Raw genomic sequence first — 13,770 nt, forward strand, 5'->3', positions numbered from 1 at the left:
CTTCTACAGCTTTCCTCTGCAAGCCCTTTTTCTGCAGCTTACTTCTATACCCAGAGTTGTATAAAGTACTCGAAACCCATACTTGAGTAAAAGTACAAGTGTTTGATCAAAAAGTGACTTGAGTAGAAGTACTAAAGTATTCAACGTTTTTTGTACTTAAGTATTGCGAGTAGTTTTTTTAAAAATTTTGCTACTCAAGTACTGAAAGTAAAAGTAACAGTAGTTTTGAAAAAAAAAATTGCTACTCAAGTACTGAAAGTAAAAGTACAAGTACTGTGTTATGTAGTTATTAAAGAAAGAAGTCAAAAGTTTGAACATCATATTGTTTTTTATTATTTGAAATGCAGCTTTTATTTATACATACAGTAGCTTTTATTTTCGTATGCGCTGATAATACACATGTTTTGAGCTTCATGAAACCTGCCATCTACTGTTCTGGCAGTGGTAATTTTTAAAATTGTAAAGAGTAACTATGCAGCACAAAAAAAAATATTGGAGTAGAAGTATTGAAATCATTGAAAAAATGTAGTGAAGTAAAAGTGGAAGAAGGAGAAAAAAATTCTACTCTAGGAAAGTACAGATACTGCCTTTCGGTACTTAAGTACAGTAGTGAAGTATTTCTACTTAGTTACTATACATCTCTGTCTATACCCCAACACTCATAGTTCATCTCTGCACTGCTGTCCATAGCTTATCCCTGCACCATTGCCCACAGCTCACCTCTGCCCCACCACTCACAGCTCAACTCGGCAATCTGGTCAACAGCTCACCTCTGCATCCACAGTCCACTTCTGCACCCTTTTTCTGCAGCTCTTTTCTGCACCCCCTGTCCACAGCTCACCTGTGCAGCCCCAACCCACAATTCACCTCTACATCTCTCATCTAAAGCATATCTCCCCAACAGAGTCCGCAATAAAAACCTTACAGAAGATCTATGTCTTATCTACTCAATCCAAACTGAAATATTTAAATTTTCACAAAATTTTTTTAGAACACAATCAAGCAGAAAGCTTTCTCTGAAGATCTTTATTTTCACCTTTTTTTTAAACTATGGTATAAAAAGATGTTGCCCAGAGCAGGTTTACAAATAAGAAAAAATGTCAGAATTAGTATTTCCCATAAAACATTCTAAATATCAACTGTGACCTTTTAGAGACAGAGTTCTGTATATTTTTAGCATGTTATTGTTAGCTGGTGAGCTGTGGAGTGACATCTACTTCACTACTTTCTTGATATTGGTGCCATCTAGTGATCATTACAGTGATGCTGTTTTATGAAAGTTCTAATGGTTAGGTTGAAACCCATATTTGAAAAGTAAAAGCCAAAGCTTGACCCACACACACAGACAGAGATTGGATTGTATTTTATCTGTCAGATGAATTAAATATGGTATCAGATCCTTCATTAACAAACTCGACTGCTATATCGGGTATCCATTAGATGTTACAAAGTTCTTAAATGTTCTCGAAAATATATGGAGGCCCATTTAAACCTTTGTGCTTGCAGTAACACACACTTACAAATGACATCAAATCAGAACTTATTAAAGCTCCTTTTCTAGATTTTTTTGTTTTTATCACACATTTATTAGTTGTATGTAAGCAACAGATTTTTCTTTTTTAAGCTTAATGTCTCCCAGGGTAGCCACAGCAAGATACATCAAGTAAAAAAGATTTTAACAGCAGTCTGTGGACATGTAAACAAGGCATTTCTGTGGAGTAGTGTTTTTCCACCTTTTTCAGCACAGAGGAACCCTTAAAAACTGTTCGGGTTTAGCGAAACCCTACTACAAATGACTATACCTACAACTTATGATACGTTAGCATGATGGTCAGCGGGAAGAATTTCCCCCTTACAGATAGCTGAAAAGTTCAGTGGTGTCAGTGGGAACATATCTGAAGGGCAGAAATTACTCATTGCTCAGGGAACCCCTTTCAACCTCTGTAGGAACCCATAGAAACGGAAACCCTGGTTGAGAAACCCTGCTGTAGAGAGTATTAGGATTATGTGGAACCCAAAGAAATGGAACCCTGGTTGAGAAACCCTGCTGTAGAGAGTATAAGGATTATGTGGATCAGAAAAGCTAATATAGTATATTAAGTTGAAAGAGATATAATTTATAAATAGTGTTTTTTATTTAATCTATATTTAAAAAAAAAAAATTAAGAAGTATGTTTGATTACATGGAAAATACCTCTTGTTACAGGTATCTAAATGGAAAAAATTGTAGTTAAATACAGAAGTAAAATAAAAGCACAGCAAGCCATCAGTCCAGAACCCCTGAACAGCAGTAAATCACAAAATGGAACTAAACCCATTGATTTAACAAAAACATTGCAAACTGTCACATTTGCTTGTGTCCTCAACCAAACTTTCAAGCCATCAAATGACTGGCGTCATAACTGATCACATGTGCAGCACCATGGCAGTTGCAAATCAAACAGAAGCAGCTTCTTTGGTTGTAAAGGATAGGAGGGTTTAGTTTTGAGGTTGACATCAGATCAGCCTCTACAGATTCAGCAGTGCCTAAAAATGCATAAAAATAGAGAGCAACTGAGCATGTGTAGAGCAGGGTGTATTATTGGATTTTTAACAGTATAAGCACTTATTTTTTAATGCTGCACAAAGCTATACCTGCACAAGGGGCCAGCCTGAAGTCATCTAGCAGGACCTCATTTCTCTATCATTCATTGACGGACGCAGTCGCTGATCCATATCAGTAGGGTTATGCTACCCCCTACAGGAATAGGACACTAGGCAGAAAAAAGTTCTGGCTACGCCTATGGACAGTCCCAGGCGGTATACCCTCTCTCTTCCTGCATAGGATGTCAGTTTTAATCTGCCTGGTCAGGAGTAGGGACCTAGTTCCTTGCTGGGATCTCTGGTCCTGGCAAAGTTTTTTCTAGATCATTTTTTTTTTTAGTTCGCTTTTCTCCGCATTTTTTTCTATGAAATCTACAAGCAACTATGCTGGATCTGGATGACAGGCTGGATGAATAGATCCAGTGGTCACCCCAGCTTGCCAACGAGTGCGCACATGCCTTAGCTCCGCGCTGGATCAGCCGCGACATAGTCCCACTGGACGGGGACTGGCCCGTGAGTTAAACGGCTCGCCAGGTCACATACGATCGGGTCTAGGCCTGAGTCGCAGCGTTCCTATTTGGCCGACAGCCCCCCCACTTCGGGCGGAGAGGGGTTCTGTCAGGAGATGGCGCCCACCTGTTCCGGTATGGTGGTTAAATGTTTGTTTGTGATGCCGTGCTGGATACTGCTCCCATAATGGGTCGACTGTCGGTTTCGGCAGTGGTCCTCCGATGTATACTTAGGCTAAAATGCTAGTCTGCGGATCAGACCTCAAAGTAGGCCTTGACTAATCTACCTTTTCAAGGAGATAGCCTGTTTGGGGCTACCTTGGATGACATTATCAAGGTCTCACAGGGGGTAAGAGTACCTTTCTCCCACAGGCTAACAAGGGTAAGGACCCTCGTCGCAGATGGGGTCCCTCCTTTTCAGCACACAAGAAGTTTTTTTTGTCCCTCAGGGTCAGTCGATAGGGCAAAGTCCTTCAAGACTCCCTCGGGTGGTCCCAAGAGATGCTGGTCTGGCAAACAAAAATCAAGTTTCTCCAGACCTCAGGACAAGGCCCCTTCGGCCTGAAGGTACGCCCCTACCCGTATCTGGGGTGGGGGGACGTCTTTGCCATTTTCCGTCCCTGTGGCTATCCCGGATAGTACAACGGAGAGTAATAATTCCGGTTCTGTGTGCGGAACGTTTTCAGGGCTTTTATTCAAACCTGTTTACGGTCCACAGGAAGGAAGGCAAGGTGTGTCCAATCCTGGACCTGAAGGCACTGAATTGCTTTGTGCGAGTTCAATAATTCAAGATGGAATCTTTTCGCATGGTGGTGACTTCCCTACAGCAGGGGGATTTCCTGGCTACCATAGACATCAGAAATGCCTACCTTCACATCCCAATATGTGCAGGACACCAACGGTTCTGCGCTTTGCCGTGGGAGAGGATCATTATCAATTTGTGGCGTTACCCTTTGGTCTCGCCTCTGCTTTCACAAAGGTGTTGGCTCTGGTCCTGGCCTTTTTACGCCAGCGGGGGGATATCGGTCCTGGGTTACCTGGATGATCTGCTTCTCCGTGCAGAGTCTCATGCGGTGCTGGTGACAAATTTGGAGATCACCATGAAAACTCTGGAGGATTCTGAACCTTCAGAAGTCATCCTTGGTCCCATTCATGAGACTGGACTATCTGGGCCTGACTTTGGACTCGTCCTCAGCCCGGGTGTTTCTTCCTCCAGAAAAAACTCAAAAACTCCAGGCTGCGATTCAGCTGTTGCTGTCCAGCAAATGGTCGTCCCTGCGGACTTGTATGAGAGTTCTGGGACTGATGGTGTCATGCTTCGAGGCGGCCCCCATCGCTCAATTCCACAAAAGGATCCTCCAGAAAGAAATCCTACTCAAATGGAACAAGAGTCCACATTCCATGGACAATCAGATCCAGCTGAGCCAGGTGACCAGGGAGTCCCTGATCTGGTGGCTTCAGTCCCTGATGCTCAGGCAAGGGAAATCCTTCCTCCCTATTGATTGGACATGTCACCACGGATGCAAGTCTGGGGAGGGGTTTTTGACAGGTTGTCTGCTCAAGGAGTCTGGCCCCTAGAGGATTCCAGGTTACCGATCAATGTTCTGGAGCTGAGAGCAATCTGACTTTGCCTATTCCACTGGACCGAGCACCTGCAGGGTTGTCCAGTGCACATTCAATCGGACAATGTCAATCAAAAAGGGGGCACCAAAGGTGTCCTTGCGGCCCTGGAAGTGGCATATTACCTCAGTCGACAGGCCTTGGGTGCAGGGTAATGGTCTCTCCATCCGGAGGTGTTCTAGCAGTTGTGCCTTCATTGGGGCACTCCAGATGATGGCGTCTCGGATCAACAGGAAAGTGGCCCGTTCCTGGGACCCTCTGGCAGATGCCGCAGACGCGCTGGTGGCCCTGTGGGGTCAGTATCAGCTGATCTATGCCTTTCCTCCTCTCAAGGTGCTGCCAAGACTTCTTCGCAGGATCGATGCGGAAGGGATTCCGGTCATTCTCGTGGCTCCGTACTGGCCTCGCCGAGCTTGGTACGCCGACCTGGTCAGGCTAGTCACAGACGCTCCTTGGAGACTTACTCTCAGGGAGGATTTACTGTCTCAGGGGCCAATCTTCCTTCTTGCTTTACGGTCGCTGGCTTTGATGGCTTGGCTGTGGAGAGCCAGGTGCTGGAGGACAGGGGACTGTCTGCTTCAGTGATTCCCCCTCTGCTTAGAGTGAGGAAAGCGAATCAGAGGAAGATCTATCATTGTACGTGGAAGTCGTACATTGGGTAGTGTGAGTCTTTTGGGGCTCCCCCTCCCTCTTACTCAGTAACTTGGATCTTGGCTTTCCTTCAACCAGGTGTTGATCAAAAGTGGGCCTTGAGCACTATCAAGGGTCAGGTCTCGGCCTTGGCAATTTTAAATTTTTTTCCAAAGGCCATTCCCTGGTGCGTAACTTCATCCAGGGGGTGCGACACTTGGTACCTCTGGTGTGTCCAACGTTACCACCTTGGGACCTTAATTTAGTGCTGTCGGTTCTTCAGAAACCTCCTTTTGAAAGTATTCGGGATATTCCTCTGCTTACCTTATCCTAGAAGGTGGCTTTCTTGGTGGATATTACTTCTGCGCGCAGGGTGTCGGAACTGGCGGCGTTGTCCTGTCATTCTTCCTATCTGGTGGTTCACAGGGATAAAGTGGTACTTTGTCCGGATCCGTCCTTCCTTCCGAAGGTGATTTCCAGTTTTCACTTGAATGAGGACATTGTGTTACCCTCTTTGTGTCCTACGCTGAAACATGCTAAGGAATTTGCACTGCATACTCTGGATGTGGTTCGGGCAATCAGGGTATACTTAGCAACTACTGAGTCTTTTTGTAAGTCAGATTCGCTCTTTGTACTCACGGATGGCCCTAAGAAAGGGCTGCCTGCATCTGCTGCGACTATTTCCTGATTTATCAGACAGATGGCTTTGCAGGCTTATTCGTTTAAGGGTCAGGTTCCACTTTTCCCTGTTAAGGTGCATTCTACTTGGGCGCTTAGAGCTTCCTGGGCTTTTCGAAATCAGGCATCTGTGCTCCAGGTTTGCAAGGTGGCTACTTGGTCGTCTGTTCACACCTTCACAAAATTTTATTAGGTGGCTGTGATGGCATCTGCAGATGTCTCTTTTGGCCACAACATTTTGCAGGCTGCTGTTTAAGGGGGTTCTTAGTCTCCATGAGAGTGTTTAATGTTTTCTTCAGGTGGGTCTCATCTGTTGTTCTGATGAGTCCTATGTTGCCTGGTTAGCTAAGTTTAGCCTTGGGGACTTATTTTTCTGCTGTTCCCACCCCTCACTTTATGGTACTGCTTTGGGACGTCCCTACTGATATGGATCAGAGACTGCGTCCGTCAATGAACGATAGAGAAAACTGGATTTTTGACTTACCGTAAAATCCTTTTCTCTTAAGTTCATTGACAGATGCAGTACCCGCCCCTCTATTCTGATTTTGGTTGGTATTATTTCTCTGACACTGCTTTGATACAAAACTGACATCCTATGCAGGAAGAGAGAGGGTATACCCCCTGGGACTGCCCATAGGCGTAGCCAGAACTTTTTTTGCCTAATGTCCCACTCCTGTAGGGGGCAGCATAATCCTACTGATATGGATCAGAGACTGCATCCGTCAATGAACTTAAAGCGGAGTTCCTGGCCTATTTTGCATTTTTAGTGATTCCTGGAGTGCTCCCTATGCTGATCAACAATTGGGCATTTTCAATTTTTTTCGGGGGTCCCTTACCTTATTTTCAGGGCATTTTTGATTGTACTTCCTCCTTCTCCCCCCTCTGTGGCAACGGCCACCGACATCACTTCCGCCTTTGCATTGCATCCTGGGAGCTGTTTGTCATCACTCCCAGGAGGCTGGAATCAGGAAGAACTCCCAGAACACTTCCTGGAATGAGAAAGAAGGACACAGCTGATTACACTGCGGCTTCAGATGCCCACATCCAAGATGGCCGCGCCCAGAGGTGACTGATAAGACCTTACCAGGCGTTCTGCTACAGTAAAATCACACTGCAGTGTCTTTGACTCTGGGCTGATGGGGTATTGTGCCTTAGGACAAGAATACAAATTGAAATGCTGGATATTAACATGTATATTCTGATTTTCTTGCAATTTTGCATTGGTTGTATTGCTAACAGGAGTTCTTTGAGATCTTTTCTTTATAAAATCTTCTTGTTTCAGTGTTTTTTTTTTTTGTTTTAATATTTTGGATGAGACAAAAATACTATGGGGCATATATATTTATAAAGCAGTGAATGTCACTTTTACAAGATATTTACTGATAGTGAATCAATGTCATTTAAAACACATGTACCATGAGGATTCATCTGCAGTGAATGTTTGGAGAATTTTAGATTTGCTGCTTTATAAATGTTCCCCTACGTGTAGGAAATATAGCTTACATTTGTATTTTACTTCTGAAGGATTTTGAATTGTATCGTGAGGTAAAGATGAACGTAGTGAATTTGTTGGAAGATGTGTTGCGTGACCCTGATCTCCTACCCCAGGAAAGGAAAGCTGCAAGTAACATACTAAGGTAAGTGCAATTTTTTTCTTAACATACTAGAAAGCAGAGCTATATTTTCAGTTTGTGCTATGCCAGGCAAATTGTCAGTGACTATATATATCAATATGCACTACTGGAATGTACAGTGGATAACAGCAAAGATGTTTTGTAAGGTATAGTCAACACTGTAAGTGAAAAAAAGAGGAAATAATTGCATGTTCTATAAAGTGAATCTATTCTTTGCCTATACTAGAGCAGCATAAAGCCACAGATGTCTCAATCTGAGTTTTTTGCTTACATTTATGAATTTGTTGAAGAGGACGAGGAGGGCATATGGTCCACTGCTCCATAAATGAAAACTGTAATATTACTTTTTTTTATACATTTTTATTATTAAAGTTTGTATTGCAATTTAAAAAAAATAAAGAATTACAAAAATCACGAGATAATTGAAGTTACTTGTGACAGTGAAACCTGTTGTGCTTCCCTCCCAACCTCTCAGAACTCTTCATATTCTTTGAGGTAGTCGGATAAGTAAAGCAGATGACTGAGACTACATAACACAGTGGATGATACAGTACCTAACACATAGGTATACCAAATCAAAGGAGTACGGGCTGGTTCACACCATGAATTGCACAGGAATGTGCTGTGCGGTCCTGTGCAATTCACATGCAATCTGGGTGCAGTGCAATTTCAGCCCATTCGCTAGAATTGGTTGAAATAGTTCCGGACCATACCAAATGTTTACAGTAGCTGGATGGCATAGTACTAGTGTACCATGCGATCTGCTTCAGGCAAACGCACTGAGTTTGCAACCTGCGTTTTGGTTGTCATTAAGTTAACACTGACACCCTCTGCAGATCCCCAGTGCAGTTTCCCTAGAGTTTTGAATGCGGAGTGGGAAATGTGCACGAAACGCAGGATTTTACACACTCTGGTGTGAGCTGGCCCTAAAATACAACCTTATAGACAGCAGAGAATGTTACAAGAATGAACTCAAAAGTTTTATCTAGGGAAAGGGATGTTCTAGTGAGGAAAAGAATCCCATATCTACCAGTGCCTAGAATTATTGCATAGTTAAATTGGGGGCTGGTGGGACTCCTAAGAGTGGAGAACCTTAGTTCAACGTTGCAGTGTCCAAGGACTCCAGCCACTGGGACTATATTTTATTATGTAGCACTGCCCCCTTGAGGACTGCTGGATCTCACATTTACGGGTCCCCCTGGGTTACCAATGGAAACTTATACATTCACAGTCTATCACTTTACTTCTTGGCTTAGTCAATAATCCGTCCAGGGGTATGTTGTTTTGTATTTTATTTGATAAATTAGGGATGGGAGAAGGGAATAGTGGGATATTCCAAATTAATTATGCACAATTGGTTGAGGACTCCTATCTTCAGATACAGCTAGGCTGTTGATTCACCCTGCCACTAAAGGGGAATTAGAATTAAGTCTCTTTCCTAAGATGACTTGTGAACTATTGATTGTCTTCAGGATGCTCTCCTCAGCATTCTCTCTCTCTCTTTACTGCTGACACCTGTCCTCTGACTATCCTACATTTGGGGTGGCCCCCCTCAGTTCAGGCCCCTTGACACAAGTCCCTGTACTCACAATACTGTTTTTCCATGGTCTCCAGTGTACCCCCTTCAGTCAGCTCTCCTGAACCTCTGGGTTCAGCTCCTCTTGTCTAGTCCTCCGGCTACCCCCTCCCTCTGGGACTCTGCTCACCAGCCAAAGACCTGGCAGCACATGTGCTCCTGGCTTTTATACAGTATCCCAGAATGCAACGAGGCGACCTGCCCCTGCCAATCACCAGGACTGTACCAAAGCCTTTGCATCCATTTGTCAGGTTTCCTCCCACTGTCCAACATGCTTACCTATTGGACCAGTGTGAAACACTCTCTAAACATAATGAATCACATACTGAGCACAATGAGCAGACCTAACTAACAAACAGGTCCTGCTCTCTAATATGCAGAGAGCAATATAGATTTGCCCGCTGCTCCTCTGATAGGCAGACAGAGCCAAAAACTTTACTCTCACTAGCACCTACCTAGGAGGGTGCTACAATTACATTTTGCTAAGAATTCTCAGCTGTTATAGGCAGCCCTACATAAAGGTAGAGTAGAATTTATTAGGGATTTCCATCTATCCACAGTTGAATGAGTTGGGGATTTCCAGAGGAGTACAGTTGCTTTCTTAGCATGAATAACAATAGGCCAAGTATCGGTCTGGTCGATTTTCTGACTGCCTAGATTCTATCAGGCCCAACTTACAGACCCCGGAATCCTGGGGGATTGAGACATTGGGAAAACAGTAATATAATGCAAAACTTGAGTCCAGTAAGCGCTTAAGTGTAATATAACTTTAAAATACATACAATTTATACATAACTTATACATTTCTACTTTAATAATGAGTTGCTCATTTAATATATTTTGTATACAGCTAATTTATTGTTGCCAATTTTTGTATCAGTGGCCTTTCTCAGGATGAACAAGATGACTGCCATTTGAATATGGAGGACATATATGCACTAGTAAGTACACTTCAATAATGCATATTTCCTTTTTTAAGTGGCTGTCACTAGATGGAAAAAAAAACCTAGCCTGTAAAGATAATGACTTATACTTACCCGTCCCAACACCAGGTCCACTGGTCTTGACTCTGTTGCAGAGCTATGGTTGCTGAAAATTGTCTACATCCAACACACTTCTGGATATGTCAGATACTTGGTCCACCTCTACCTAATGTGGTTCCATCCACCTGCCTCTACACGGCCATAGTGACCTGTAGTCACTTTGGGACCAGCTGAAGGAACCAAAGCATGTAGAGAGGGACCGATCATTTGACACTACCATTAGTGTATAATGGTGAAGATACTTCGGCAAGCTTACTTCTGCAACAGAGTGAAGATCAGTGAAAACATGCTCAACCCAGCCTTAATATATACTTTTTTTTCCAATTCGATCCTAGTTATAAAATTTAAAAATGCATTTCTACATATGGTGTCAGAAGTAAACACTATTTTTTTGATATGATAAATATATTTCTCATATATTTCCTAATCCTGAAAATTTGCCATGAAACATGTGGTCATAAAATGATGACTGATCTGTTTTATTGTTTACAGTCAGAAGGCCCAGCCACAGAATATCTGGATACTCTGTCAGCAATGGAATTAGCCGAACAGATCACTCTATTAGATCATATAATATTTCGAAGTATACCCTACCAGTAAGTCACTGCCATTTAGCCCTGTACTTAGGGAGACCGTATGATTTCTGAATTATATGATATTTTTTATTTTGCTTCTAGAGAATTTCTTGGTCAGGGCTGGATGAAATCAGAAAAGATAGACCGGACACCATATATCATGAAAACCAGCCAGCATTTCAATAATGTAGGTATTTACATCCATTATTTACTGCTACCTGTGAGTCTCTGAAGCGTTGATGTGTTTCTGAGTTTTGCCTACGTAATATTTTATTTAGTTGAAGTGTTAATCCCACCTTAGTGGTAATTCTAGCTCCACATAGTTGCTAATTTTGTTTAACTATCAGTGACTTTTTAAAAAAAATATTCTAGGAATCAAGAAACAAGATCTGTGCGCATATGGTCATCAACCTGCTACAGGCATTGCAAGAGGGTGTGTTTCTTGCTTCCAGATTATTCATTTAATTTAAATTTTGGAGGAGTAATATGCCAAGGTGAGAAGGAGGCGATACATGATCCCACCTTATGGAGACTTCCAGAGATGTAGGATGACAGTGGCAGATTTAGGCCTTCAAATCCACACGTAACCAAAATATTTAAGAACAGAAAAGAATAATTATGGATTGGTGGCAGTCAGTTATGTATATGTTCCCTCATGAAGTGTAACATGTCTCTTGTGTGAATTCTAGCTAGTGAATTTGTAATGGTCACTTTACACTGATCCCCTGTATGCAGGAATTTGTGTGCACTTTCAGAAAACGCACCAAAACCTTGGGACAAAATAGAAGTCTATGGCAAAGCACAGCTAACCCTCACCAAAACCGTGGGTACACCGCTCTGCATCCACGCTGCGGCCAAAGTGCAGCAGGGCAGTCTGAAGCTGCCCTAAGTCTATGAAATGTTATTTAGAGAATCATTAGCAGTTGTCTTAGTAAAGTACCAATTCTATATTAAAACTTTAAAATTATTAAAATTGAACCACGTAAAGCAGTTTTCCAAAATGGTTAAATGCAAGGCAGACTAAGATGGCAGCTTCCTTGGCTTTAAAGGATAAGAGGATTTAGTTCTGCTTTAAAACCTGTCACTTATTACAATAATTCGAATGGGGGCTGTTAGGGCAAGAACAAGCAGGTATGCACTGCTTATGGCCATGGAAAAGTCCAAGTCCCAGTGACCGAATGAAAACAAGCCACTTCTCATCTACCAGCATTTCCTCTATTACCACTTATTTATGGTGGGTGGTTGGTAGGCAACTGAGCCACACACTGATCGCCCACCAGTAGCCATGTCGGCAAGTAACCATCCTTAGGATCATCAGTCACCTGCAAAGATTCAATATATGCTCACTTGGTCATTTTAATGTTTACAATGATTTATCTGCCATATTGATTTCATATGAATTATAATTATAGAAAGCAAAAAGCTTTATTTTATTCAGTTGAAGACCTCAAAGTCAGAAAGATAATTGATAATGATAACTATATGGTTGGTGAGCAAATTCCTGATCCAGCAAAATGTAAAGTTTATTCTAGATCGCAAGCTTACTTGATCTTTGCACATATGAAACGTCTTTATTGATACCCGTGTGGTCTGTTATTTCTTTCTTCTATGTCCTTTGCTTGTATGGATTCTAAAGATGAGTAACCTTGTAGTATCAGAAATTCTGAGCCACCCTGATGTCACCTCTAGAGCCAGCTCCATTGAGAAGTGGGTGGTGGTAGCTGATATCTGCCGATGTATGCATAACTATAATGGAGTGCTGGAAATCACTTCAGCCTTGAACAGAAGTGCAATCTATCGACTAAAGAAGACCTGGGCCAAAGTGTCTAAACAGGTAGGTAGAGCCAAAACTCCATCTTCAGTACACAGGAGGACATCAGGGATCTGCTGGGATGTCATAACAGAGAGAGTGTGTGAACACATGAGGGACAGGTGAGAGGTTATGTCTCAAGTATAGATGGGGGGGAAGTACCGCGCTTCAGGGAAAAAATACTAATGTAAATTAAATAGATAAGTGAATTGTAATAATTATGTATATACATATACAATCAATAATTAATAAATAAATATAACGGTGGTGGTGCTAATTAAATCTTGTCTGGTGTCTTCTCTAAAAAATATTGATATAGATCTCCAATATACCAGTAAATCTTAAAACTTCTCAGTTACCAAGAATGGATCTATAAATATAAAGTGCAAAGATGCATATACATTTAATAACATAAAAGGTGCTTATAGTGTTATCTGTATTAATACCAAGTGTTTAAAAGGACATATTCATAAATAAAGTGACAATAAAGTGTTCAGTGCACAAAACATCATCAGGTAAATAGTTCTGTGTATTGCACAATATGAAAATAAAGTGCTCCAATCTCTATAAGGTGCTCAAGTGTTCTTCCTTTTCCAGGTGTCTCAATCTTATAACCTCCACCTTTACACCGTGTAATCACGTGAGTGGCCATGACGTAACGCGTAGGGCAGAGCACCGGAAGTGATTAGTATTTATAGATCCATTCCTGGTAACTGGGGAGTTTTAAGATTTACTGGTATATTGGAGAAGGCACCACACAAAATTTATTTAGCACCACCACAGTTATATTTATAATTTATTTTATAATTCACTTATCTATTTAATTTACATTAGTATTTTTTCCCTGAAGCGCGGCACTTCTCCCCCATTTATTTCTGTCTCACAGCTGTATGGTTTACAGTAACTGGTACACGCAGCATTAAGAGTATCCCCACTCTCAACCCTCAAGACAGCGCGAGACTCACACCCATATACACACCTATGTCTCAAGTATACTGGGCTATGATCATCCAAGAGTGACAAAAGATCTCTTAGTCATTTGATTTCTTCATGGGTTCCCAAAGATTTCTGATGGGGACCCATGCATAATGTTACTAAAGAGATTTGCCAGC

The 13,770-nt window shown here is 42.0% G+C and overlaps 1 protein-coding gene across 2 annotated transcripts in view; it reads left to right on the top strand.

Moving 5' to 3' along the window:
* The window catches only part of RASGRF2 (Ras protein specific guanine nucleotide releasing factor 2), a 495,935-nt gene that overhangs the window by 463,105 nt on the left and 19,060 nt on the right, over positions 1–13,770 (top strand). For both annotated transcript variants that reach the window (XM_082267574.1, XM_082267575.1), the window contains exons 19-23: positions 7,545–7,657; positions 10,111–10,171; positions 10,766–10,869; positions 10,951–11,035; positions 12,485–12,682. In XM_082267574.1, the coding sequence (XP_082123700.1) occupies positions 7,545–7,657; positions 10,111–10,171; positions 10,766–10,869; positions 10,951–11,035; positions 12,485–12,682 (561 nt within the window). The remainder of the gene's footprint in view (positions 1–7,544; positions 7,658–10,110; positions 10,172–10,765; positions 10,870–10,950; positions 11,036–12,484; positions 12,683–13,770) is intronic.

Source organism: Pelophylax lessonae (assembly GCF_965119305.1).
Source record: "Pelophylax lessonae genome assembly, chromosome: 1".
Classification (NCBI taxonomy): Eukaryota; Metazoa; Chordata; class Amphibia; order Anura; family Ranidae; genus Pelophylax; species Pelophylax lessonae.